The sequence below is a fragment of the Macrosteles quadrilineatus genome, unplaced genomic scaffold, assembly GCF_028750875.1.
Source record: "Macrosteles quadrilineatus isolate MER2022 unplaced genomic scaffold, UCM_ALF_1.0 Scaffold_9__3_contigs__length_116548681, whole genome shotgun sequence".
In the NCBI taxonomy this organism is placed as follows: domain Eukaryota; kingdom Metazoa; phylum Arthropoda; class Insecta; order Hemiptera; family Cicadellidae; genus Macrosteles; species Macrosteles quadrilineatus.
The window spans coordinates 47,921,809-47,949,725 of NW_026542602.1; the positions used below are offsets into that span (position 1 = coordinate 47,921,809).

The 27,917-nt window shown below is 38.0% G+C and overlaps 1 protein-coding gene across 1 annotated transcript; it reads left to right on the forward strand.

The window, feature by feature from the left end:
• Positions 1-54: 54 nt before the first annotated feature.
• Positions 55-27,756, forward strand: LOC129002675 (NFX1-type zinc finger-containing protein 1-like). The gene is made up of 15 exons (XM_054430663.1): positions 55-189; positions 2,747-5,384; positions 6,845-6,928; positions 8,053-8,324; positions 9,376-9,519; positions 10,668-10,938; positions 12,049-12,253; positions 12,757-13,069; positions 14,075-14,659; positions 15,674-16,046; positions 18,392-18,551; positions 18,947-19,058; positions 19,585-19,784; positions 20,247-20,525; positions 26,528-27,756. Exons 2-15 carry the CDS (start codon positions 2,777-2,779, stop codon positions 27,390-27,392), a joined length of 6,471 nt encoding a protein of 2,156 aa, XP_054286638.1. The 5' UTR covers positions 55-189; positions 2,747-2,776; the 3' UTR covers positions 27,393-27,756.
• Positions 27,757-27,917: the final 161 nt, after the last annotated feature.

A 27,917-nucleotide genomic window follows, 5' to 3' on the forward strand; every position in this document is an offset into this window, starting at 1 on the left:
CAGTTCTCCGTGGGCTGTGTTGCTGTGTCAGTGTGGTGTGTTGCTGTCGTAGCTTGTTATACTTGACACTATAGTTTAGTCTGTGACTAACATTTCTCTCAACGTATTACAGACTGTTTTAACACAAGTTGACCAAATCTACTCAGCCACTCCTTCAGAGCAGGGAATTGGATCTGAAACTACAGATTGGTAAGACACTTATTTTTTTTCATACGGTACTGTAAGCCAATATCAACAATTTTTAAAATAACAACACTTTTTTCCTTTTCTGTGGCAGCAAACCTAGGTAGGCCTACTCATTAAATCTAATGTTATGTAAACAAAAAATAAATCTGATGTTAAGGAAATATTTTCTAGTGAAAATCCAATCAGACAAATAGAAAATGCTTTGTCTGCAGGTTTGCTTTGGTTGGGTATTATTATCTTGTAGATTAAATTTGATGGAATGTTTATAGCAATATGTGCATACCAAATCGAATTATAAAATCCTAGAGTCCCAATTGGTGATTCTATTTCTGTTTGGACGACCAGTGGTTTTGAATCTAATGTTTAAAATCAAAGACTAAACTACTGTGCTTAATTGCTCATGCCTCTGTATCCCAAAGGCTGTAAAAAATGTCATAAATAATATTTGTCGGAGTTCATGACAGTTCTTTAGCATCGCTCGCATTTGACTACGGTAATTAACTTTTATTTTTTAAGCAATCAGTTGTTTACCCAAAACTAGAATAATATCTTACTGTACTCTAGCTATTTTAAGCAAGTGATACAAAGTAAAACATATTAATATCTTTCTATTTAATTATTGCTGTAGAAGAAGAACCACATTCATAACACCTCTAAAAAGTAAAATTCAGTATGTTTTCAAAATTATGGTTTTAAGAAATGTTGTTGATTTAAATTACACGCTAGACTAACGATATATCACGCTTTATTTTCATTAATTTTACAGTACGGAATAGAGTTTTGGGCAGTTACCTCTGATTCGTATAAACATGTTAAACTTCAAAAAAGAATATTTAGAATTACGCCTATGTCTTTTTAACCCTTAAAACATTCTTACAAACAACTTTTTAAATAACTAAAGATTCTAACCGTCCCTAATTTGTATATTCTTAAATGTTTATTGTATGTGAAATCAAATTTTGAAAATCTCTACAGTGAAAAGATTTGGCACAATTATAACACTGGATTTCATACAGATTTTCAATTTAAATCTTATGGAAAGGACACCTTCTTAAATGGGGAAAAAATGGGAAAGTTTTTAACAACTTGCCAGGGTACTACAAATCAATAATAGGATTAGCATCTTTTAAAGAAAAGATTGTTGGATTTTTGTTGGAAAAGAATTACGGTATTATATTCAGTTTCTCAAAGACAAATCAACTTGAATTTTGTGATTTTGTTGCTATGTATTTATTTTTACCATTAACCTAGTTTATTTTAGTATAGATTGATAATGTCACCTGTTTTTGTCTGGTTGTGCCAGAGCGTTGAAAAAAACGTCATGTGACAAAAAAGATGACTTTGACCATTGACTATATAACACTCTTCTGTCTAGTATTATATAGTCGATGCTTTGACTTATTTTGATTCCAGGATTGTTTTCTTTGTCCCATTTACATTCTTTTAAATTTTAACTAGGTTTTGGCCCTTTGAACTTGGAAAATATCATGATTGATTTATCTTACTAAGTAGGGTAGGCCTAATTTTAAACTAGGAAATTATTTTATATTTATGGGACCTCATCATGCAGTAAAAAATTAAATTAGGTAGGTACTCCACAAGTTAAAATAGAATAACAAATTCTTGTGTGTCTTTGAATTTACTGTTCTTAAAAAACTTGAGCTACTATATCAAATGTTATCACCCCCCCCCCCCCCCCCCAGCAAAATAAGAAAATTCCAAATCATCTTATTAGAATTTTATTAAAACATTTTTATATTAAGAAGTATTTAACTATTTATAAATGTAATTATTCCCAATTTAAATAACATTAGATTTAACAAAAGCTTGTCCAAATTTAAAAATATTATCAAACATTTTAAAATTAATTTAATAAAGAGATAAAAATTAGGAAGCGTTAATTAAATGTTATCTTTAACTAGTCGTGAAGTAATTGCAGCAACTTTGGGGCTTAAATTTAACATCATAAAAGTGTTAGCCTAAATATTATTTTAATAGTTAAGATTTAAACTTACTAAACTTAGTAAACTACTGGATAGTAGAGTGGTGTATAGCGCTTTCCATCCTCAACATAACCTTTCAAAACAACTTCCAACTTGGAACTTGGTATTAATTTTAGACTCTTTTGTTAGCGATTCAATCGTTTCGTCTATTACGGACAGTTGTGTTAGTGTATGTTATCGATATGTTGAACTATTGCCAAGAATGCATCAAATGATACATGCAAATGCTTACAATTGAAGTTTGTAAATGAGTTTACAACAGCTGATATTTCTATTGATTCGTTATCCCTAAAACATTTAGAATCATTGTATACAAAGGCTTTTCTCTTCGTAATTTGTTAGCTAAAATGTGGTTGTATCCTAAGTATGATGGTAAAATAAAATAGTAACTGTGATTACATTTTGTACATTCAACTAATAATTATGTATTTTGTTATGCAAGTCATCAAAGCAGTCATCGAGCAAGTCATCAAGTGTAAACTCCGTAGACTATTTTTTTAGTAATATTATTGTGAAATTGAAATAGCATGGTCTTAATTTGTAAACCAATGTTTCAGATTTCGAACGGTGCTATATGAATAGTAAATATGGCTACTAATCAAAAGTCAACCGCATTATATGAAAAGACAAGAAAGCATGCTAGAAAAGGAAAGTCCCATCCTTTTACTCACAGCAGAAAGAATACTAAATTAAAAGAAAAAAAACATAAAAGAGAACTTGTAAAAAGTGAACTAAAACTAGTTTTGGAAGATCAAGATTCATGTGATTTTGAACAAGTTAATGATTTGCTTTTCAGTTCAAACAAAATTGATTATGAGGTGTTGACATCATTTATGGATTTATTAAGCCAGACATTCATTGATGAGTCAACAAAAAAATTGGAAGTCCTACAGTGGGTGTTTCAGAAGAATTTTTTAGATTCAGTTTTGAAACTGATACAAGAAAAAACTAAAGAGATGATAAAAACTGATGATGGAAGTGACAAATGTGAACAATTCTTCAGAAACTTTCTTAGACTGTCTGCATTAGCTATCAAACATTTACCTGCATCAAATCTAAATTTTTTAATACCTACGTTGATGTATATCAAAAACATTTTAAGTAGATTAGAAGAAAAAATTAACATAACTTGCCATCATTTTGATTTTGATGAAATGGTAAATCTAATAAATGAAAAGGCTAAAATTGAGGAACTTGAAAGAGAGCAAGTATCATCAAGCGATGTTAAAAACATGAGAAACATGAGTGTTCTACCAACAGTGGAAGACTTATTTCAAAAACCACCTGAGCTAAAGAAGAACATTGTTGAAGGAGCTTACACAAATGTTGACCATTATCTCACCGTTCAATTTGCCCTGCTTCGTGAGGACTTTGTGGCGCCTGTTCGAGAAGGAGTTCTAGAGCATTTATCTCGATCCAGCATTGCTAAAAAAAGAAAGACCCAAGTAGTAATGTGCCACGGGGTTAAAATATGGCATGCCACTATAGACAAAGGAAAGTTTGGTCATGTGGTTCAGTTGGCCGGGAATATAAAGTGGGAAATTGTTACTAAATTTTTCATCTTTGGATCCCTCCTTTTGTTTACCACAGATTCCTTTAAATCCTTCTTCGTAGGGACTGTTATTAATGTGAACGATAAAACTGAAACTGTCACAGTTAAACTTGATATAAATTATTTTAAAGTCTGTAACAACATCTATGCAGATGAATTCACCATGGCAGTTTCTAAAGTATTTTTTGACCCCTACTACCAAGTACTGAGTGCACTACAATCAATGCCTACAGATAATTTTCCCATGGAGAAGTACATAGTTGATGTAAGTTCAGAGTCTAGCCCTCCTGCCTACATAAACAAGTTGCACCTTAGTAACTACACATTCTTTGGAAATATGTCTGTTAATATTATGGATCAAAACTGGCCCGAGTTCACTGAAGTTAAGTTCAATCCATCCCAGCAAGAAGCGTTCCAAGCAGCTTTGACTAACGAGTTTGTAGCGATCCAAGGGCCTCCTGGGACAGGGAAGACATTTCTCGGTCTGCAGATAGTCAATGCGCTTTTAGACAATGTAAACAGTTCTTCCCCAATTTTGGTTGTGTGCTATAAAAACCACGCATTGGATCAGTTTCTGGAAGGGATACTGAATACAACCGAAAAGATAGTCAGAATTGGTGGAAGGAGTCGAAATGAAAAACTAAAAAACTTTAATTTAAAGGTACTTCGAGGCTCTTACGGGATTGATTTACATAACGAGGTTTTAGAAGAACTAGCAACAAGTTACTTTAAGAAACAGTATCAGTTGGATGGTCTAAGTAAACATGGTATCCTCTCAGTGGACAATGTGCTTCCTTATGTACCTCATGAATTGAGAGAAGAACTACTCAGCACAAGCCTGGAAGATTGGTTGATGGAGGGGGCTTTTCTAAATGAAGAAACTGAAGACACCCGATATGAGGAGTTATTGGACACAGCTGACAAGATTAACGACAACAACGAGGATTCTGAACAGTTAAATGCGTGTTCAGAACAAGATAACTGTCCAGTAAGTAACAGCGAGAATATTTTTCAACAAGAGAAGTTTTATTTTGCAGAAGAAAGTAAACAACGCTATGTTGAAACGTACATCGACGATTACTCCGAGGTCTATGATAATATTGCTGGGAAGGCCCAAAAGGAGGTGATAGAAAACATGGGAGAGTGGGAAGATAGAGGCAAAGTTTCAGTGCTCAAACCTTATTTTACTCTTACAATTCGTTTTTTAAAAGAATATCGAGATATATTAGAATTCCAAGCAATGGAACTGCAGAAAAATGGTGAAGAATGTATTGACCTGGACAGAGAGAAGGAGGACCTAACAAAGGAAATTGGTTTCTTAAAAAGAATGCTCAACATGAAGAAATTCAACAAACCAAAAGAGCTTCAGGAAATATGTTTGATAGCAGAACAAAAGGGAATGTGGGCTTTATCCAACCGTCAAAGATGGTTGTTGTACCATTCTTGGTTACATAGGTTAGCAGAAGACATGAGGGGAGAATTGATGAGATTGGAAAAATCCATTCGTTCTGCAGAAGAGATGATTGATGTGGCAAGAAGTGGAGCGGATTTGAAAATTTTGGAAAAGGCGAAAGTAGTCGGAGTTACTACATCTGGAGCCGCCTCAAATCGTGCAACACTGAACAAGCTGGGAGCAAAAATTGGTAAGATTTAATTTACTTTCCAAACAATAAAGTGTCGATTACACATTGAAAAAATACAGCATATAGGAATGTTGAATTTAGCCACAACAAAAGTTGTTAAAATAATACTGGATTGACATACAGGGTGAGGTGGTGAAACGGCATGATTTTGAAAAATTACAAATAATTCATTTAGAAAAAAAGGATCGTTGTTTTAATTTAAATCCTAAGTACATGAGTGGAAATTAATGTTTTGCCTTAAAAATGATTGCACACATTATTGAATTACGAATTGAAATCAGCCAATGACGTTTTTTAGCATTTGCATAATGTCTGGAATGGTTTTATAGTGCTTTGTCGTGCTAGCAGTGGCTTCAAAGCTATTCACCCAAAGGAGGTTAGCTGTACTTTATGGCACAGGAGCCTGCAACGATAGACTGAACTCACAACGGAAAGTGCGCTGAGCACAAACCATAATATCCAAGTTTTTTGTAATACGCCTTTACCGCAAACGCCTGCTGTGCACTCGCTCAACACTCCATGGCTACTGAAATTTCCACTTGTCTAGAGGCCTATGGTCATTTCCCCCGTACTCTGATAGCCCCCAATTCCTTGTCAGCTGGTATCGGAATCTTGTTGTTTCACTGCCTCACCTGTATTATATGTATAGTAGACTGAAATTGCCATTTTATTACAGTTAAGTACATCACTCCATCAATACAACATAATGTAACAGATACAGCCAGTTATTATATTTTTTTTAAATTATAGTCGAATTAAAAATCTTTCATAGTGATAAGCTACAGTATAAATTATATAAAATTTTCTATTATTTTACTACTTCAATATTTTTAGTTAGTTTTTTACAAATGGTAACTTAAAGGGCAGGCCTACTAAGTGTTTAAACTTTTAGTTTACCGGTGTTTATCAATACATAAAATGAGCTTAATTTGTTCAACACTCATCCATCTTTAATTTTCTCATTGAAATAAGTACGTCAGTCTAATCTAATCTATATTTAGCCTGTTATTTTTTTGGATTATTCAATTTTTATGGTGTATTTGACTTTTTCAGTTTATGCATTAGTGAAAAAACATAATTTAGCCCTGCTAAAAATTGGCCTAGTAGAAAGAATCATATTTGTCAATAGAACACTCTAGTCTCAAGATTTTTCGACCATTGAGGAGTCGAGTATAAAAATAGTCAATGATTCAACTATATGTTTTCATTCATCTAAAACTTTGAATAATTTTAAAAAGTTAGTGTAAAAGTTCAAAATATTGTGTTCAAAGTCTGATGCAGTTTTATATAAATCTTGTAGATTGTGTTTGAATTTAAATGAATCAGTTAAGAGTAAAAAAGCCTCCGTATAAACATATAAGCACCAGTACTGTTGTATATCACAAGAGTTGATGGTAATACAACTTAAAATCAATGATGTAACATTGATATCACTCAATGTATGATTTGATATTTTATAGTAATAATAGAAGAGGCAGCTGAAGTGTTAGAGTCCCATATCGTAACTTCTCTGAGCAGCAGTTGCCAGCATCTCATACTGATTGGTGAGTGGAGTGATTTATTTATAAAATAAAATACGTTTGGTTTTAGAGGAAAGGTATAGAGGAAACACGCTGATGGGACTACCGTGTGCTATCAGCTCTGAAATGTGCTGGAAATATACTTGTGGTGAGCAAGGAAGAGCTTGTACGGTGAAAACTGTGTGGAAATTCCTATCATACAGGGCCTGTCACCACTGTCAGCGTTGTACTACTTGATGTAAATGGAGGGGGGTGGGTTGCAGCACCTTTCCCTAGGCACCAGCATCGGTGCTAAAACCACTAAAGTGTATGCAGTGTGTCCTCAGTTTCTTACTACTCTGCGATTCCTTACTACACTGGGAAATCAAAAGTTACATACAGTAGACTCCCTCTTATCCGGACTCCTCGGGTCCGAGGCCAGTCCAGATAAAGGGTTTTCCAGTTAAGCCGACGTCCCCAAAAACTCGTTAAAACGGACTATTTACTGTGATATTCGACTTAAATTTAGGAGAGCATTGTATTTAGACATGTGATCACTGGTCTCAAATCTTTCCCACGAGAACAGTCGTTTCAGTACCGTCCACATCCTGCCGATCTAGTTCAGTTAAGCCAATGTGCTGATAAAAATTGTAGGGTTAAAGAGATGTCATTCCGTCAAGTGTAGTCCGGTTAAACCAATGTCCGGTTAAAAGGTGTCTGGATAAGAGGGTGTTTACATAGGGTTTTTATTACTATAATAGTCTTTTATTTTATCCAATTTCCTTTATGCTGCTTGTTTGTAATTCTCCATATTATATTGAAATACAAGTCAAACAATTTTTTGAAACTATCGAAGCAGAAAATGTAGGTTACCGCTCCACCTAAAATGTAACATGTCGAACCATACTCTTTGAGCCAATTTTATTTATACTTGGAAATAATGTAGGCAAATTACAAATTCCCTCATTCTCTGGGCTTCTGCAACTGGAGCAAAAACACTTCTATAGACAAAATTATTTTAGAAAGTAACTATAGTAGCCTGGGTCATAATTGATTGGTGAATCACATGAGCTGCTGTAGTATTTTTGAATTTACAAAGCTTTGTAAAACATTAGAATTGAACTAGAAATAGTCAATTAGTGTTTCAATAACCTTCATGTTTTGTACAGGTGATCATAAACAACTGAAACCAAACCCAGCTGTCTTCCAGCTATGCAAGAAATATAACTTTGACGTCTCACTTTTTGAGCGTATGGTAAGAAATGGCATGAATTGCTACTCGCTGAACGTTCAGCACCGAATGAGACCAGAATTCGCATCTTTGATTGTACCAACCATTTATCCTGAACTCGTCAGTCATTCGAGTACCAAAAAACGTCCAGATATTCGAGGTATCCACAGTAACCTCTACTTCATCAACCACAACAATCCTGAAGAACAGGTAAGTGTTCAGTTACCTAAATAAATGTGAACTATAATGTTACCTAAATATGATGTTTATGGGGAACGAATACACTGCAACCAAAAATATCTATTATGCCCTCAAACTTGCGCCCAGTCCTGCATTGGGCCCCCTCCAGCCCCAATTGCTTGACAATATCCAGTATCTGAGGGGGTTTTAACAGGGGAATTTCCCCAATACCTGGGGAGCGAGCTGGTCTAGTGGTTAGAGCGCAGGACTTCAGTCCCTGAATTTCTGGGTTCAAATCCCGCCAAATCACCAATGGATTTGATTTAAGTGATAATGATGCAAACCCTAGGTCTAGCCTGAAGTAATGTGAACAACAATCCCAGGCTCGTGCCTAGCGTCTTAGGACAAAAATAAATCTCTTACTGGTACAGCCCCAAACTCTTGACTATGTTGCGGCTGACTGCTTCGCAATCTAATAAGATGCCTTGGGGTTTCTGCTAGAACCCCGATTGGTAGAATTCATTTCCGCGTTACTCAATATCCTTCCTTATGGAGTATTCTTTATAGAATATGGCAAGTTCTTTTTTGCCATCTCCCCTACCTGAGGCTGGTTTATCACATCTGTTTCCCATTTGCCATTGCTTTAGTTTGGGTTGAAGTGTCCATGCTCTTCAGCATGGTTTTGTTCACCAATTTTCTTCCAGGAAACATAGGTACTAGCTAGTGCCTTCCCCACTGAATGCTATCCTATGTCGATCATCCTTCCCTCTCGGTTCTCCTGGCTGAGGATATCTTGTATGACTACTGCTTCCACAAGAAGCTATAGGGATCTGAAAGTCAACCCAGACAGAGCCCCACATGCTCGGGTAAATCTGATCGCTCCAGATTTCCTGCAGGTACTGTTTGAAAAGATTCTGTGCCATCCACTCCTCAGCACGATTCACGTGGCACCTTCAGTTGCCCTGTATCCTGTATCAGATTTTAATCTATATACTGAGCCATATTGGAGTCCATAGAATTAAATTGATGTTAAACCATTCAAAAGTATTAATTTTTACAATATTTTATCATTTTCTTTCAGTTGTTGGAGACTCAGAGTCACGTGAACAAGCATGAAGCCAAGTTCGTTTTGGAACTCGCTCGCTATTTAGTTCTGCAAGGCTACTTGCCAAACGAGATCACCATCTTGGCTACTTACAGCGGACAGATGAAAAAAATTATGAAGGTTTGTATGTAAACTTTAATGTTAAATCAAATAAAAACTACATACAGAAATATACTTTAGCTACAACCGTTTTTTTAAAGTTGCCGTTTCAGTACAGTTCTTAGAATTGAAAAGTATCTCATAACAGCATTGTTTACTTCATAACAGCATAGTTTTACTCATAACAACACGGGTAACGGACCAATGAGGTTCAAGGATTGAGAGAGAAGAAGTAAAATTGTAATGATTCGAACTTCAACTAATCAGCTGTTTACCAATTTAATTGTTATTGATTGGTGAAATTAGTGTTTGGTTCAATGTTTCCTTGCATCACTGTCAGTGGCAATGGGAGGTTATAAACGAAAACATAACCTCTCTTAGAAGTTTTAAGTAGTGATTTTTAGTAATTAAAACACTGTCGTAGGTAAAGTAGTGTACGCAAGGATTGCGTAAATAGTGTTAACGACACTCGTAGAAGTTTTTATGGCACTCGCCAAGGCTCGTACCTTAAATTTTCTACTCGTGTCGTTAACACTATCTTTACGCAATCGTTGCGTAAACTACTATTTATGGTTAGTTTGAGTGTGAATATGAATACAAAAAATAATAGAGACTAGACAGCTAAATCTGATGTACAGAGTGTATAACGTTCTAGGTTTAAATCCTGGCAATCACAATGGCCTTACTGTGACTTAATGGTGCAAACCATTGCTCTAGGTCCACTAGGACCTTTCAAACCTTCGGTGCAAATATTTATTACATCTAAGTTGCCTTTATGTTTTACTTTTACTACATCAGCAACATTTGGAAAATTGTGTTTTTGAGTTTGTTTAGCAAAAGATAGCAAAAGCGTATTTGCTCACGTTTTAAATTGGCCAATTAAGAAGTTAGTTCTGGTTCTTATATTCTAAATTATATTTGTAATTTTAGTTACTCTACCAGTATAGTGTATGCCACGGTAATTTGTTTATACCCAGGTTGCAGGTAGGTATTTATGACCTAACCAACTAAACCTTCTCGTCTTTCTGTTAGATGTTTTTTATTTGGCCCTCATACCATGTTTTGGGGCACTTCATTTTCTCCCTCATAGTAATCTTAGATGGACAAAATAAAGAATATTATATTTTGACGATGCACTCATATTATTCTCACAAGAAAACCATTTCCAGATGAGGGACCAAGAGATGAGGGAGGTGAGAGACGTACGGATAACAACAGTAGACGACTTTCAAGGCGAAGAAAACAAAATTATAATATTATCACTTGTACGAAGTAACGAAGAAGGAAAAATCGGTTTCCTAAAAACTGAAAACCGAGTGTGTGTCGCCCTTTCTCGAGCCAGAGACGGACTCTACATCATCGGCAATATGGACTGTCTTGCAGAAAACAGCCAGATTTGGCCTCAAGTTAGAGATAGGTTGATGGAGCATAATGCAATAGGTTAGTATGAGAATGTCTAATGAAGTAACTATAATAGTCAAGATATTTTGAAGATTTGTAGACCAATATCGAATTTAGAATAAGGAAGAAGGTAGATGAACTAAGGTGTTCAGAAACATTGATAGTCACTAGGCTAAATTTACCTTATTGAACTGTCACAGCCCATAAATACCATAGATCAATTCTATCTTTATCTTGAATATTTCCTTTCATTGACGTACATTTTGATTGTTTTTTTGTGTTTATGATCCGACTAAATTCATAGCAATTGGGCCCATAGAGTCAATAGTTTTTTTTTATCTGACATAACCGTCATTGAAAAGGTCTTAGATAAAGAAACAGCTGATTAGTCAGTAACAAAGCTAAACAAAGCATCTCGCTATATTCTACAAACATCCTTAATTGGTAGTAGGATCAAATATGCTCACTTGCGCACCTGTCGTAATTGGTAATAACTCGGAGAAGGAAGGTACAGCGGAAACATTCAATGGTACACTTAAGTGGTGTCTAGAACTAGTGCTGGTTTCTAGAACTATTACTGGTGTCTAGGGCAAAGTCAAAAACTGCCCCCTTGCCCTCATTTACTACAACGCTCATAGTGGAGAAAGACCTTGTGCCCTGTGCAATAGAAATTTCTGCAGAGTGCTCACTGCGCTGGCTTTTCCTTGCTCGTCACAAGTATATTTCCAGCACATCATACCAGAGCTGAAGGCGCACGGTTGTCCCATAAGCGTTCCTCTGTACCTTACTTCTCTATGTGGTAATAATAATAACTATGGGCATACACAGAGGAGGGCCCAGGAAAGTTTAAAATTTATTCTCTGTGAGTTTTTACACAGATTACAGCTACAAAAAATATGTTAAATAATTTTCTAAAACTATAATATTTTTATCGGCAAGAAAAATTTTTTAAGCAAGTTATATTGGGTCGTTTCAGAAGAGGGCCTTATCCTCAAATCCCCAGGACAAGATATAATTTCGTCCATCTGGGAAAAATCTCTTTGGGCATTCATACAATAATAATCATGAAACAGTTCCCATATTTCAAGATGATTTTCAAAACTATCGGTAAGAGCATTCAGCGGTGCTGAAATAGTGTATTTTGACCAGGTGAAAGTCTGAGTGTGTATTGTGAGAACCATCGGGAGACTAAGTCTCTAGTCAAGGACGGAGCCATGTTCCAGCAGATGCCGCAGGGAGGCTGCAGTCGTAAGTGTGAGGTAAACCTCGGCTGTGGTCACAAGTGCAAGTACCACTGTCATCCTAGGGATCAGGAACACCGGGGTCGCTACATGTGCCCTGCTCCCTGTGAAAGGTATTTGCTCGCTCATTTCTTCCATATTTGTATAAGCCATATTTATGTTTTATTAGTTTAATGCTCTTGTCGTTTGTGTTATGTGTTTTGCTACAGTAACAGACCTACCCAACTTAATTGGATGATCTACATAGTTTTTGTGGCACTTTAAGAAAAAGGTAAAATTCACTTTCAGGGGAAAAACTTTATTTACTACACAGAAATGTAAAAATGTAAAGATAGAGTCTAAAAATCCCAAAACTGAAAATTTAAAATTAAAACTAACCTCTACCCAAAGCTCCAGCCTTTCTGAACTTTGGGCTCCAACTTCCCCCACGGGACCTTATTTTCCAAACACCTCCCACTGCATCTTACAAACTGACACCTACATCAAGTCCACCACTACAACAGCCACCTGTAGGTCAACACAACAAGCTGTTTTTCAACTCTCCCACCCTACTCGCACAACATATCCAATCACCATATGACTCCCTGTAACTTAAGTAATTTCTGGTTTTCAACAGGACATGCAAATTGCAACATCCTTGTCGCAAACCCTGTGGCAAAGATTGTGGACCTTGTCCGTTCCCAGTAGAGTTTCTTCTGGATTGCAACCACACGAGGAAAGCAGCTTGCGGTAGTGATCCGGCTAAGATTCAATGTCGTGAGAATGTACCTTGCATACTGCCATGCAACCACGACTCAACCAAACTATGTTACCAGACTGATGAAGAAGTAAGAACAATAAAGTGCAAGAGTGTTTGTGGCCAAGCTATCCCTTGTGGTCACCAGTGTCAGAAACCCTGCCATTACCTTGAGAGGTGGTGCTTTTATTATGTAAGTTTCATGGGTTTATGAGTGTTCAAATTGTTTTCTCAATGGATTTTGTAAGTTTTGAACAATTTATTTAGATGTTTGAAATGCGTTTCCTGATTATTACACGAGTTTCTAAAAATTTCAATGATGAATCTAAATGAAGGATTTAAATGGTGGAACTGTATTACCTGTCAGAAAGTATCTTCTGATTGAAGATGGAAATAGTGTATTATTTAGCTGAAAGTGAGTTATGCAGGATAGTGGCCTATGTGTGTGTGTGCGCAAGTCCGTCAGCATGATGACTCAAGTAAAAATCCATCTGATTTTTTATAGTTGGTAAACATATGTTTATTTAAACGAGTTTGCAAACCAGCATGATTGCATTGTAGGATCAGGGTGTTACAGGGTTTCAAAGTAAAATTGGGTTTTCCCATTTTGATAATCAAAATATAAACTTTTGCAGGTTTATTTCCGACCTATTTAAAAACAAATAGCTTATTACATTGAAGTGTTTTTGTACCGCACATGGTTACGGAGAAAATTCCACATAAGTATAAATAACAAATTCTTATGGAGAGTAAGAAATAGAAAACTGTTGTAGTTTACTTGTTTATGGATATATTTTGATCAAATTTAGTAAAATTGTCTATTTCATTAACACTTAAATTAAAAAATATAACTTCATTCATGACATTCCTAAAGTAGCAGTTGACCTAAAGTACTTAAGGAAAATAAATCTAACATGAACATGTTTAAGGGAATATTTCAGGAAATCTGATTAGGCAAATTGAAATTTGCTTAGTCGGCAGGTTTTCTGTGGTGGGGGTAGTTTGTTTATGTTTATGTTGAGGATTTTCAAAGCGAGTAGGGTATTATATTTGTAAAGTATGTTTGTATTTGTTTGACTATAGGCTACCTAATCAACTCATCATGGTGTGAATTTAGACACAGGCAATTTAGCCAATACTTTTTTTAAGAAAATTTAAAAATTCAAAGAACTATTTACATGGTTTTCCTTATTTTCAGAAGTGCGAAGTTATCGCTGAAAAAACACTGGACTGTGGACACAAGGTCGAGTTTAAATGCTGTGAGAAAGACAAAGTAATGTTGGATTGTCATCAAATAACTGAGAAAGAGTTAAGATGTGGCCATCTTCACACAGCTCCTTGTTCCAGTTTCAAGTATAATATAACAAAGTGTCTTGAATTGGTTGAGAAAAAGTTAATTTGTGGCCATAAGGTTGAGTTAAAATGTTGTGAGAAAGACAAAGTAATATTGGATTGTGATCAAATAATTGAGAAAAAGTTAAGCTGTGACCATCTTCACACAGCTCCGTGTTCCAGTTTTACAAAAAATACTACAAAATGTCTTGTCTTGGTTGAGAAACAACTTGAGTGCAATCACACGGAAACACTTCCCTGTGGACAACCGATTGATGAAATAATTTGTACCAAAGAAACTTCAAGAAAACTTCTCTGCGGTCATAGTGTCATAGGGCAATGTGGCACACCTTTGGATAAACTTCAATGTAAAAAGCCTTGTGCTAAAGTTCTAAAGTGTGGGCATCCTTGCAAGAAAACGTGCTACAAGCCATGCCTATGTAAAACTATTGTAAGTATTTATTTACTTCTTAATAAGCATATTACATTTTATTTACTTTCTGGAGTATTTGTCAAAAGAGCCAAATAATCAGATTTGTTTTCAGCGGGCGTGTGCAACTTATTTGTAGATGAAAAATAATTTCTTGGTCCAAAAATTAAGATGGAATCAAAGAACTTTGTCCAACAAAATATGCTGAGTAGAGTATGTTTTTTAGTCTCTCGTAGCAGTTTTGGAAGTTATTTTCATATCAGACAGTCTGAACAATAATATTTTATTGATGAACATTGAACTTTTGTAATAACTCTAAGTTAAAGCCTAATGGCTAATAATAATTAATTGGCAACAGATGAGTCTATGTTTGAATATATTATATTGCTTTAGCATCCAAATTCCAACCATCCGAATCGCTTACAGAAAGCTTAAAAAATTAAAACTACAGTTAATTGTCATTAATAAAGGCAGAAGCCATGATAGCAGCAAAATCTATAACCTCTCTCGTAAAAAAGGTAGACATCCTCTTCATCGGCTCCTGCGGTCACAGAAACATCGTCATTGTTTTTTCGATAGTGGCAAAATCTTTTACATCTTCCGCTGTACATCATATGTCTCCCGTGGTCAAGGAAACATCAAGAATGTTTTCCGTTATCATGGCCAAATCTTCAACATGTTCCGCATTATTATAGATTATGATCATCGTCTCACGCGGTGACGGAAACACCAGGAACTTTTTTTACGGTTGCGGAAAATTCTTAAATATCCTCCTCGGTCTTGAACGCATCATCTTTGTCTCTCACAGTTACAGAAAAAAGCATAATCGTCCCCTGCAATCTGTGCGACAGCGTGAATTTTTTGTAAGGAAAAGCTGGACTCTGACTTTATCTGTAAAATACCCAACTTCAGGAAAAATCCAATTAATTGAATTTTTTATTATCTGAATGTGGTACAGACCCAATTGATTAGGATAGTGGAGTTCTAACTGTACTCAGTTATCATATTACAAATTTTGCCTCACTGTGATTGCAGGTCGAAAAAGAGTTGGAATGTGGTCACAAAGTAAAGACCAAGTGTTCCGTGACTCCTGTATGTGACCAACCTTGTGAACGTGTCTTATTATGTGGTCACAAAGTAAAGACCACATGTTCCGCTGTAACTCCTGTATGTGAGCAGCCTTGTGAACGCGTCTTGTTATGTGGCCACAAAGTAAAGACCAAATGTTCTGCGAAGACTCCTGTATGTATGCAACCTTGTGAACGTGAGTTGACATGCGGTCATAAGTGTAAAGACAAGTGTGGGGCTAAGTGTGATGTCAAGAAATGTAAAAAGCTGGTTCTCTCCAAAGTGAAACCAGACTGTGGACACGATCCAATGATGGTACAGTGCTGCTTCAACCATACGGGTATGTATTAATTTGGTATTGACTATTGAGTTGTGCAAAAAGAAGTGCAAGGTTATTTCTTTTCCCTCTTTACGTACAGTAGTACCTCTTTAATCCGAACCCCCGTAATCCGAACGTCCACTAATCCGAACCCCTCATTGCTGTACTCTACACACAGTACAGCCAGTTCTTTATTGTATACTGTATTTAATTTACAGTACTGTTTATTCACCATATTTACTACTGTATTAAATAAACACTGCATTTTACTTTATAAAACATTTTTTTCACTTTTCCCAAAATAATGTTGATCAATTTTAGCCATATTTTAGCTATTGTTATGTAAAAAAAAAACAATATGTTCTGTAATCCGAACTATTCAATAGTCCGAACTACCCCTGGTCCCAATTAGTTCGGATTAAAGAGGTTCTACTGTAGTAGGTATATGAATAAAGTAGGTGTTTTTGTCAAACATTTCGAGTTTGAGTTTTGCGTTGTTATATCCATTTAGGCCCCCATGAATAAAAAAAGTGGTTTTCAAAGTGATGATGTCTGTGTATAGAGTTACGGACCACAAAAAAACCATGGATTTTTATTGGTTTTTAAATTAGATTCTAAAACTATATATAGGCCTATAGACTAGCAGAGTACCCGTCCTTCGTACGGGGTTGGAATATAAGTATAAAATACTTATTGCAGTTATACTCAAGCTATGCGTTTGCAATAAGGAAGGACACAGTTTGATAAAATTTGCTTTTTTAAATTTACAGTATTCTATAGTATTACACATCTACTATAGCCATAATGTTCTACCACTTCACCTAAACAATAGAGACAAATAAATTATCAACAATTCGCAAAATATTACAAATTATTCATGAAATGAAAAACATAAACATAACTGTAAACAATCCTACTTTGACAGTTCTCATTGCGAATCACAGTTTTTTGTTGCTGCTTAGTTCAAATTAGCTGTTTTCATAAATGCAAAAAAAATATAGTGCTGCACCCTGTTGGTAAATCTTATAACTTTTTAATGCTTTTCCATATCATAGAACCAACTTTTTTAGTTGAAACAGCTGACTAAATTCTTTAATTCCTAAATATGAATACTCATAAGGTTAACATGGGAAATTACAGAGCCACTGGGGCGGAGCCCGAAAGGATTTTTGAGATAAGAATATGCCTATATGTTAATCGGGAATGTAAGCTATCATCATGCCAAATTTCAGCCCAATCCGTCCAGTGGTTTATGCGTGATTGAACTTCAAACAAACAAACAAACAAACAAACACACAAACTTTCACATTTATAATATTAGTAAGATAAGATAAGTAAACCACTGGCTTTTTGTATGAATAAAGCCTTGAAGATGGGCAATTTTCCCGAGTTTCTAAACATTTAAAAGGTGATACCAGTGTTCAAGAAAGGGAATAAACTTAGGTCTCAAAATTATAGGCCAATAACTATTGTCCCAAGCTTCTAAAAAAATTATTGAATCAGTAGGCCTATTTTATAAACTTTTAAATGGTTATTTTGAAAGTAATAATATATAAACAGATTCACTATTTAGATTCGGGGATGGAAAGTCAACTGCGTTTGCAGTTCTAAAAATCATTAGGCTAATAAAACAAAAAATGCTTTTGAGGACAAATACATTTTTTCTCTAACATTGTTTGACCTAATAAAAGCTTTAGATTGTATTTCTCACAAAATTTTGCTCAGTAAACTCAAATTTCATGGGATTAAGGATCCATAGCTAGGTTTCGTGCAGTCGTACTTAAGTAATAGAAGGCAGTATGTTTCAGTTGGTGGGATGCTATCTGGTTTAATAGAGGTGGTCTCGGGTTTTCCAGTGGGTTCGGTCCTTGGACCATTTCTATTTCTAATACTAGGCCTATGTATTAACAATTTACCTGGAAATGTTGGGATTTACTCTGTAATATATGTAGACGATACTACCCTAACGCCACACATAAAGACATTCACATTCTAAATACAACCACCAATGATGTCATAAACCTAACTTCTGTTTGGTTTTCAACGAACAAGGTTAAATGTAATCAGTATAAATAAAACATAAAATATTTTATTTGGCCTCTAAATTGCTGGCATCATTCGCCTATTGGGTGATGATGGTTGGGAGTGTCCAATCAAAATCGATCACCATTACCATTGTTTGTATATATTCACCATCTTGTTAAATCAGTATAATAAGTGTAAATATCGTATATGTTTCAAGTGTTATTAGACATATTTTTATTTACTCTCTCCGTAAATGAATTGTTCAACATGTTGTTATATACATATATAAATGTATTACATACACAAGCATATTTCTCTAACAATAGCTATTTTATCCATAGATTGGCTGTCATTGAAGCTTATACAGTTCTGTAAGGCGAAGTGTGATGCTTTATTGAAATGTGGACACCACTGTAGAGGAGAATGCGGGAATTGTAAAACCAAAGGAGCTCATCAAGTATGTGAAAAACCTTGCAAAGTGTTCGGGCCTTGTGGACATCGGTGAGTTTAACACTTATTATGATTAATAAAGTCAAATCATGTATACCATCCTACACAGTAACACTACAAACTTGGTGTGTAGGGTTCAACCGTGTCACAGAATAAACTTATGCTTCGGTATTCGATTTTGGTTTTGAGATTCGAAATTCCTGGTTTTGACCACCTCAAGATGGATTCAATGTATCCATAGTAAACTGTGATACATGTATCCTGGGGTCAATAAACTTGGGTTGATAAGGTTCTGTTGTATATAAAACTAACTCATTTAAATTTCAATAAACAAATAAATTGTGTTATTCAATTTTGATTAAACACTTCCTCACAACCCTGTAGATTTAAAATATTTTGTAAATTCGTTTGTTAATAATGTACGTTTTATTATGTCTATAAAACAGGTGTACAAAAAAATGTCATGAGGAATGTGGAGTGTGCAATAAGAAATGTTTGAAGAAGTGTTCACACCAGAAATGTGATCACGTTTGTGGAGAAACTTGCAATATTTGCCAGGTAATAGTTTGTATAATACTAGGGCAAACATAACTGGAAATCTTACTAACCATATGATTGATTAACAAAGCATAAAGACAAAGTTAAAATCAACCAACAAATGTTGTACCTTTGACTATTAATAAAACAACAGTCAATGGTTGTACGGTTCAACCAAATAGAGCACATAAAGAGTTGTTCAACCAAAAGTCGAGATTCAAATATATGAAGCACAATATAAGGTGAAGTTGAACACAAACTTGTAAATCTAGGTAGTCTCTGTCCATTGGGAACATTATTTTATTTTTTTGATAGAATTTGGCAATTTTTATTAACCATAATTTATGAGCCCAATACATGATTTTAATGCCTCCTAGATGATTCAGGGGATTTTTTATGCCTGTGAAAGGTATCTAGATCATTTTGGACACATTTGAAAGTCCAATAGTACATACCTGAAGCCTCTTTGAGTCCAACAGATGATTTTTGATGGCTCCATGTAAACTTGCTTATAAAAGTGTTACAAAAGAGTCACTTCTGGTTACAGGAACCATGCGACCGCGGTTGTATACATCAGAAGTGCAGCCGTCCATGTTTTGCTGTATGTAACCGAAAGCCTTGTGCCTTCCCCTGCCCCTCTCCCCTGGCCTGTGGACATCCGTGTCAAGGGTTTTGTGGGGATCCGTGTCCGGAAATATGCCTGCTATGTGAACCTCAGCTTGCTTCTGACATAAAACCCGATCACAGGTACTTTTATTCGTACTTAAATACTAAAATGGTATTTGATGTCAAATAAGTGTTTTGGTATATTTTGGTGTCTAATATCAAATAATTTTATATTACATACAAAAAAATTGAAGATGTACAACCCTTAGGTCTACAATCAGCCTCAAGTTTTCCAGTTCTCACTTTGTGCTTATCGAGATTACAACATTTACAAATCTAAGATTTGTCTAAGCTAAAGTTAGTTGATCCTTTGTATTTACAATTTACAATGACTAGAGCTTTCTATCAGAGTAGCTCCTAATGTCTAAGAACGTCAGGCGAATCCCTCAAAGTTGAGGCATGTATAGTTTTTGCATACGGCTCAGAAGAAAAAAGTGCTCTCAATTTACTTAGAGATAGATTATTTTTGGGGATACACTTATGAGGTTGCTAAAAATTATGAGTTTGAAATTTGGGTTCACTCGATTGTTTTCTACATTTCAGGATTATAGTTTTGGATTGTGGTCACAGTGTTGATGCTGCAACGATGGATGCCAATATTCATATGAATAAGGGTCGTATTACAAGATGTCCAATAGTTTCTTGCCAAACACCAGTAATAACCACAAAACGGTACCACAAAGAAGTAACGGAAGCATTTTTCAACATTATGAAACTTAAAAGGGAAATAACCTTGAAAACAATTCGTAAACCATCGATGAAAACGTGTGAAGAAACAAGACAAGAAGATTCACATCGCCACACAAATAAACCAATAGGAAGGTTGTAACGAGTTATTTTTCCTAGGGGGTAAATATTTGCTATTTGACCGCGCACCTATTGCTGGCATCAGCAAGCGGCGGCGGCGAAGCTAACGAGCGCCCTTTGACCCGGCTTATCAGTGCCGATAAGCCTGGGATATCCTAGTTTCTCAGGACAGTCTAGGACAGAGACATTCGAGTCGTGGATCCCAGTGAGTGAGGATAGCGTGTGTCTAGTGAGACGTCCAGTGGTGTACGTAGAGAGGAGTGCTGTGGTGACATCGGTGTCGTGTGAGGTTGGTGCTCAAGGAGTGAGTGTCGGCATTCAAGTTGGGTAGTGAAACAGTGACCCACTTGGGGTGAGTGGACGACGTTTTATTATATTTTGGTTTAAGAGAGTTAGAGAGTTAGAGTGGTAACCGTGCTGGTCAAAGCCTGACGGTAGTTAGGATTTATTTACAGGTGTCAGGAATAAAAAGTGTATTCCTGACGGTTCTGGGCAGGTGCTAGAGCGCAAATAATATAATTTATTGACTGTAGTAGATATTATTTTGCGTTGTACCTAGAGTTAGTTATATTACTAATAACTCTGAGGCCCGACAAACCTAGGCTGCACGATTTAGCGTGCGTAGTTGGAAGCACGAGGCCAGTAGGCTAGTAGCTAGTTTTATTAGCCTATTAACAGAAGCCCAGCTAAGTAACACAAAGTTGGTAGTAGCAGTAGCAGTAGTAGGGTTGTTATTGTTTACTCATTTGATTATTTTAATTTAACCTGAACAGCTTGTTTGGTAATCCAACACGTTATCTTGGTAGCTTGGATAGCGGAGTACCGGCTATCAGATAATATATATTTATCTAGTGTTTGGAACGTATTTAATATTTATTTATCTGTTACTAAGTAGCTCAATAATTTAATAGTAGTGCGATTGCCATTTAGCTTTGCTTGTTTGGCTTGGTATTTATTGAGACCAGCTACTAGTGGTGTAGTCACTCTACCTATAGTGCGCTTGTATTGTTATCTGGTATTATTATTGAGTAAACTGTTTGGTTGTTAGCTTGGGCAATAGAGTTGTGTATTGGATTATAGTGGCCTAGTAGACCCCGCCTGGTGATAACACGCGTTGTGGTTTTTATTGGCAAGTCGTCGTGTAACTCACCGTGTTTTAGGCACTCTGGGCTTAACTATTGGATAGTTAGAACGAAGCCCGAGTTGCGTAGTCAGCAACGACCCCCTAGGAGAGTGGAGAATCGGCGTAGGCCTGGTAGTGATTATTGCACGTTTGTTTTGGTGACTTGTTTTTGACTTGTTCACAGTGCCCGTGTATGAGCCAGTCCTACACCGGTTAGACCCGGCTATTGGCCTAGTGGTTTCCCTGACCTTATCGCAGACCCTGGAACTTTACCCAGCCATTGTAGGCTGAGCTATCCTTGGCAAACGGTTGCGACTGCACGCACTTTTAATATTATTTTTCCAGTGCAGAAAATCTCGTCGCAAGATGGCGCCTGCGAACAGGGACTGAGGTTGGCAGTGGTGCTGAGTTGCTGACGTATTAACGGCGCCCGAACAAAATAATTTTATTTGTGCAGATTTGCTGCGGACTTGTGCAGATTTGCTGCGGACTTGTGCAGATTTGCTGCGGACTTGTGCAGATTGGCTGCGGACCTGAGCTGTTGAGCAGTTTTAGGCAGACCTGCTGTGATTTTATAGTTGGTTGGGTAGGCCTAACCTGTTTTCTGTTACAGCGTGGTGTGTTGTGAACCCTAATTTATTTAGTGGTTGTATACATAGATATTAGTTGGTAAATATTATTTTGCTAATTAATTGAGCTTTAGTGTTGAATATTATTTGAGTGAGAACCCTTATTGTGTAATTGTGGTTTGACTTTCACACCTATAATTGGTTTGATTTATTATTTTGCTAATTAATTGAGCTTTATTATTGAATATTATTTGAGTGAGAACCCTTATTGTGTATTTGTGGTTTGACTTTCACACCTATAATTGGTTTGATTTATTATAACGGTGTTAAATATATTTTAATTGGTTTCGCTCTTATTTTTGCGGATTAGTCGTGGTATTTGGATTTTAAATATGGTTGTCACTACGAGTACGACGTCTGTGCTGGGCGGTACGCCTATTACGTCTGCTATTGTTACAACTAGTTCTGGGGTTAGCTCCGAACTGTCGGTGATGACGACGTCGTCATTGTGGCCTGCGTCTTCGCCTGTTTGGCCGACTATTTCATCTTTCGTGGGTACGACGGTGACAACGTCTCTGACTTATTCCGCGCCAGCGACTATGTCCTTGGGGTCGCAGCCCCGGGACGGTCGCGTGGGTTGGATATATGACCTCTCGAAAGGGGAGCTCATAAGGACGATGGACCAGTATGGTTTGGTGACCACTGGTACTTCTGCGGAATTACGGCAGAGATTCTCGTCGTTTTGGAAGCAGCGGAATGCCCGCCGGTACAGCGATGATAGGCTGTGTACGATGGCTGGGGCTGCTGCACCGACATATTTACCGCCCGCTACTACAACTGTGGAGCTTCCTGACCCCCAGAGAACCGTACCTCAGGTACTGGGTAATACGGAATCTAACCAACTTAGCAGGGAGTTAGAGGCGGTCAGAGAGATTCTTGGGTTGTCTTTGGAGACTGATACCCGGACTCTTCGAGAACAACTTGTATTGGTGGTGCGACAGGCGAGGGGCTCGCCGAGTAATGAGGTCGGCTATGGGTTCGGAAGACCCGCCAACCCTACGTCCCCTGTTGTGGCTGCTCCAATGCCTACCTTTGGGTTACCTAGTAGACCCGAGGGATGGCAGCGGCCCAATGATAGTTCTGAGAGACCAGCCCGGCCTTCTAGCTTGGAGCTGCCTCGAGGCTCGGATATGCTCTCAAATGAGGCCAGCAGGGTGGAGCCAAAGGATTGCTCCAAAATATGTAACACGGTACGGAAGTGGGGTTTGAGGTTTGATGGCCGACGAGACCCTGTGTCGTTCCTGGAGCGCCTCGAAGAGCTGATGGTCTCGTACTCTATAAAATCAGAGGACCTGCTCAGAGCGCTGCCGGAGCTGTTGCAAGGCTCAGCGCTTCTATGGTACAGGAATTGCAAGGAGCTCCTGTATTCATTCGAAGCTTTTCGGCATCAATTTGAAATCCAGTTCTTCCCACCAGGATATTGGAGGAACTTGGATGAGGAGATCCGAAAAAGGACACAGGGTGAAGGCGAGCACTTCCGGGACTACGTTGTTGCCATAAGTACCTTGCTTAGGCGTAGCGGTACGTTGTCGGAGCATGGTAGGTTAGACTTAATCTACAGCAACATGCGTCCGGAATACAAACTTATGGTACGCCGGCGTGACTTCAGGAACCTGGCCGAGATGGTTGAGTTGGCCGAAGATTATGAGGCTTATATGCGCGAGAAGGCAGCCTTCCGACCTCCTCCTTCTCCGAACGTAGCGCTGGTTTTGGAAACCGCCTACACGCCCAAAAAGAAGGTGGAGAAGCGCTCCGAAACTGCCGCAGTCGAGAAGCGGAGTTTCGAGAGACCATCTCCGGAAGCCGAGTCGCGTGGACGGGTAGCTTTAAAGTCGGATCGGGTCCACGGTCAACGGCCCGTGACAGCAGCTAGAGCGCCTGAGGGTCCACAGGGGACGGTGAAATGTTTTAGGTGCCAGGAGATTGGTCACTTTGCCCGAGAATGTGGTAAACCAAGGACCGTCTCCTGTTATGGGTGTGGCAAACCTGGTTTGACGGTGAGTCAGTGTGGATGTCGGGCGGGAAACGGCAGGCCAGCCCAGACATCAGGAGGTCAACTGGGCAAGGCCACCCAAAACGAACGACCTCAGAAGAGTGGTCCGAGTGGCTCGGAAAACTAAGCAGCCTGGTTGGTGGGGTAGACGAGAACCGGCTGGGTTCGGAGACAAGGCCCTTTGTTGAAGTTGTGCTGATGGGCAGCGTTTTTAAGGCGTTATTGGACACTGGGTCCGTAGTTAACCTGGTTGGGCGAGGAGTCGCCGAACATCTTCGACGCCAGGGGATTGAGCCTTGTAAGATTACCGCTCCTCTAAGGATGGCAGATGGGACACAGTCAACGGCCGAGTATTCGTTTCGGCTAGCAGGAGAAGCTGCGGGAAGACGGTGGATAGGAGATGCCTTGTATGTCCCCACTCTCACCACGGACATGATTCTGGGTATGGATGTCATCCGAGACCTCGGATTGGTGACATGTGGGACAGAGGTAGTAAGAATGGGCGTGGGTGATGACTGTTCTGGCCAAGGTGGCCACATAGACAGTGTCAAAATTGGTGACGAAGACCCCGAAGGCCCTTGCAATGGAAATCCCCGTCTGGTTCCTGATGCCAAATCTTTCAGTACCATGTTGGCTGGTAGTGGCTAGTAGAAGAGTTTTTCTTTGTTTTGAGTTTGAGACCTGTGGTGTAGGGTTCACCATTGGGTTAGAGGTTGGAGTATTTTGTTTTGGCCGGAGTTCAAAGATTTTTTTTTCTTTTTGGCCATTTTCTTTTTTTTCATCCCGATGTAAGTGGGGGATGTAACGAGTTATTTTTCCTAGGGGGTAAATATTTGCTATTTGACCGCGCACCTATTGCTGGCATCAGCAAGCGGCGGCGGCGAAGCTAACGAGCGCCCTTTGACCCGGCTTATCAGTGCCGATAAGCCTGGGATATCCTAGTTTCTCAGGACAGTCTAGGACAGAGACATTCGAGTCGTGGATCCCAGTGAGTGAGGATAGCGTGTGTCTAGTGAGACGTCCAGTGGTGTACGTAGAGAGGAGTGCTGTGGTGACATCGGTGTCGTGTGAGGTTGGTGCTCAAGGAGTGAGTGTCGGCATTCAAGTTGGGTAGTGAAACAGTGACCCACTTGGGGTGAGTGGACGACGTTTTATTATATTTTGGTTTAAGAGAGTTAGAGAGTTAGAGTGGTAACCGTGCTGGTCAAAGCCTGACGGTAGTTAGGATTTATTTACAGGTGTCAGGAATAAAAAGTATATTCCTGACGGTTCTGGGCAGGTGCTAGAGCGCAAATAATATAATTTAATTGACTGTAGTAGATATTATTTTGCGTTGTACCTAGAGTTAGTTATATTACTAATAACTCTGAGGCCCGACAAACCTAGGCTGCACGATTTAGCGTGCGTAGTTGGAAGCACGAGGCCAGCAGGCTAGTAGCTAGTTTTATTAGCCTATTAACAGAAGCCCAGCTAAGTAACATAAAGTTGGTAGTAGCAGTAGCAGTAGTAGGGTTGTTATTGGTTATTCATTTGATTATTTTAATTTAACCTGAACAGCTTGCTTAGTAATCCAACACGTTAGCTTGGTAGCTTGGATAGCGGAGTACCGGCTATCAGATAATATATTTATCTAGTGTTTGGAACGCATTTAATATTTATTTATCTGCTACTAAGTAGCTCAATATTTTAATAGTGCAATCGCCATTTAGTTTTGCTTGTTTGGCTTGGTATTTATTGAGACCAGCCACTAGTGGTGTAGTCACTCTACCTATAGTGTACTTGTATATTATTATGTGGTACGATTATTGAGTGGACTGTTCGATTCTTAGCTTGGGCATTAGAGTTGTGTATTGGATTATAGTGGCCTAGTAGACCCCGCCTGGTGATAGCACGCGTTGTGGTTTTTATTGGCAAGTCGTCGTGTAACTCACCGTGTTTTAGGCACTCTGGGCTTAACTATTGGATAGTTAGGACGAAGCCCGAGTTGCGTAGTCAGCAACGACCCCCTAGGAGTGTGGAGAATCGGCGTAGGCCTGGTAGTGATTATTGCACGTTTGTTTGGTGACTTGTTTTTGACTTGTTCACAGTGCCCGTGTATGAGCCAGTCCTATACCGGTTAGACCCGGCTATTGGCCTAGTGGTTTCCCTGACCTTATCGCAGACCCTGGAACTTTACCCAGCCATTGTAGGCTGAGCTATCCCCGGCAAACGGTTGCGACTGCACTGCACTTTTAATATTTATATTTTCCAGTGCAGAAAATTTCGTCGCAAGGTCAAATCAAAATGAATGCACTTCAAGAAATCTCTACAATGATTCTACACATTCAAGAAGAGAGCCTAATAGGCCAAATCAAAATGCGTCAAGAAATCCATATAACAAGTCTACAAATTCAAGAGGAGGGCCTTATAGGCCAAATCAAAATGCATCAAGAAACCCATATAACAACTCTACAAATTCAAGAGAAGGGCCATATAGGCCAAATCAAAATATATCCACTTCAAGAAACCCATACAATAATCCAGCAAGTTCAAGGGGAAGGCCATACCAGCAAATTCAAAATGGAGCCTTTTCAAGGAATCCATTTAATTCCCCCACAAATCCGAGGGGAAGGCCTTGGCAGCCTGGACAATATAGAGATCATCCAAGAAATCCGTACAATAATCCAGAAAGTTCAAGAGAAAGGCCACCTCAGCAAATTCAAAATGGAGCCACTTCAAGATATCCATTTAATTCTCCCACAAATCCGAGGGGAAGGCCTCGGCAGCCTGGACAATATAGAGATCATCCAAGAAATCCGTACAATAATCCAGAAAATTCAAGAGAAAGGCCATATCAGCAAATTCAAAATGGAGCCACTTCAAGAAATCTGTTTAATTCTCCCACTTCGAGGGGAAGGCCTCGGCAGCCTGGACAATATAGAGATCCCTCTATAAATTCATATAATAATCCAAGACAAGGAAGATACACTTACATGGTCCCTACTGAGGCAGGTCAAAATGGAGCTTCTGCAAGAAATTCAAACACTTCAACTGAAAAACCACAGACATTGAATAAGACTGAAACTAAAACCAGGTTGACAAAGTTTCAAAGACCCAAAGATCAAATCACAGACACCACCCGAAGTGCGGAGGAGTAAATTCATTTACAGCAGCCAACACAATTTTAAACAAATGGGTTTGGGAGATTTGTTTTGAAAGTTGTTTTAAAAGTAAGAAAATTGTTTTCAATTGCTGTTATACATTTTTTGGGTACAACATAAAATCGCCTGGATCAATTTAGATGTTCATGTGAGCAGAGCAAGATATACCATTCCTTTTAATCGACCTTCCTTGATTGAGATTATGCATATGTTGTGGACACGTTGTTTACTCAGTCCAAAAACTATTTAAGTCAACTTTATATAAAGTCAATTTATTATTTGTGTTACTGAGGTAGTGATTTTAATATTATCACCTGTTTGTGAGCAAAGGTAGAATGTTAGTTTTTTCCAATAAACAACATTAACACACAAGTCTTTTTGATTCCTACTTGTTACTAAAAGAACTTTTTCCTACAGTTACCTAACAATGTACATGTTCTCTCACTGATTTGAGAAAGCAAAGTGGCCAATTTGCTCATCAGTGAGACGATGTTAACATTGTCTCACTCTAATTACTTTGTC

Coding starts and splice junctions, on each gene's coding strand:
- LOC129002675 (XM_054430663.1), top strand. CDS start 2,777: ATGGCTACTAATCAAAAGTCAACCGCATTATATGAAAAGACAAGAAAG. Junction 16,047..18,391: donor GTGCTGCTTCAACCATACGG/GTATGTATTAAT, acceptor TTTTATCCATAG/ATTGGCTGTCATTGAAGCTT. Junction 19,785..20,246: donor GACATAAAACCCGATCACAG/GTACTTTTATTC, acceptor TCTACATTTCAG/GATTATAGTTTTGGATTGTG.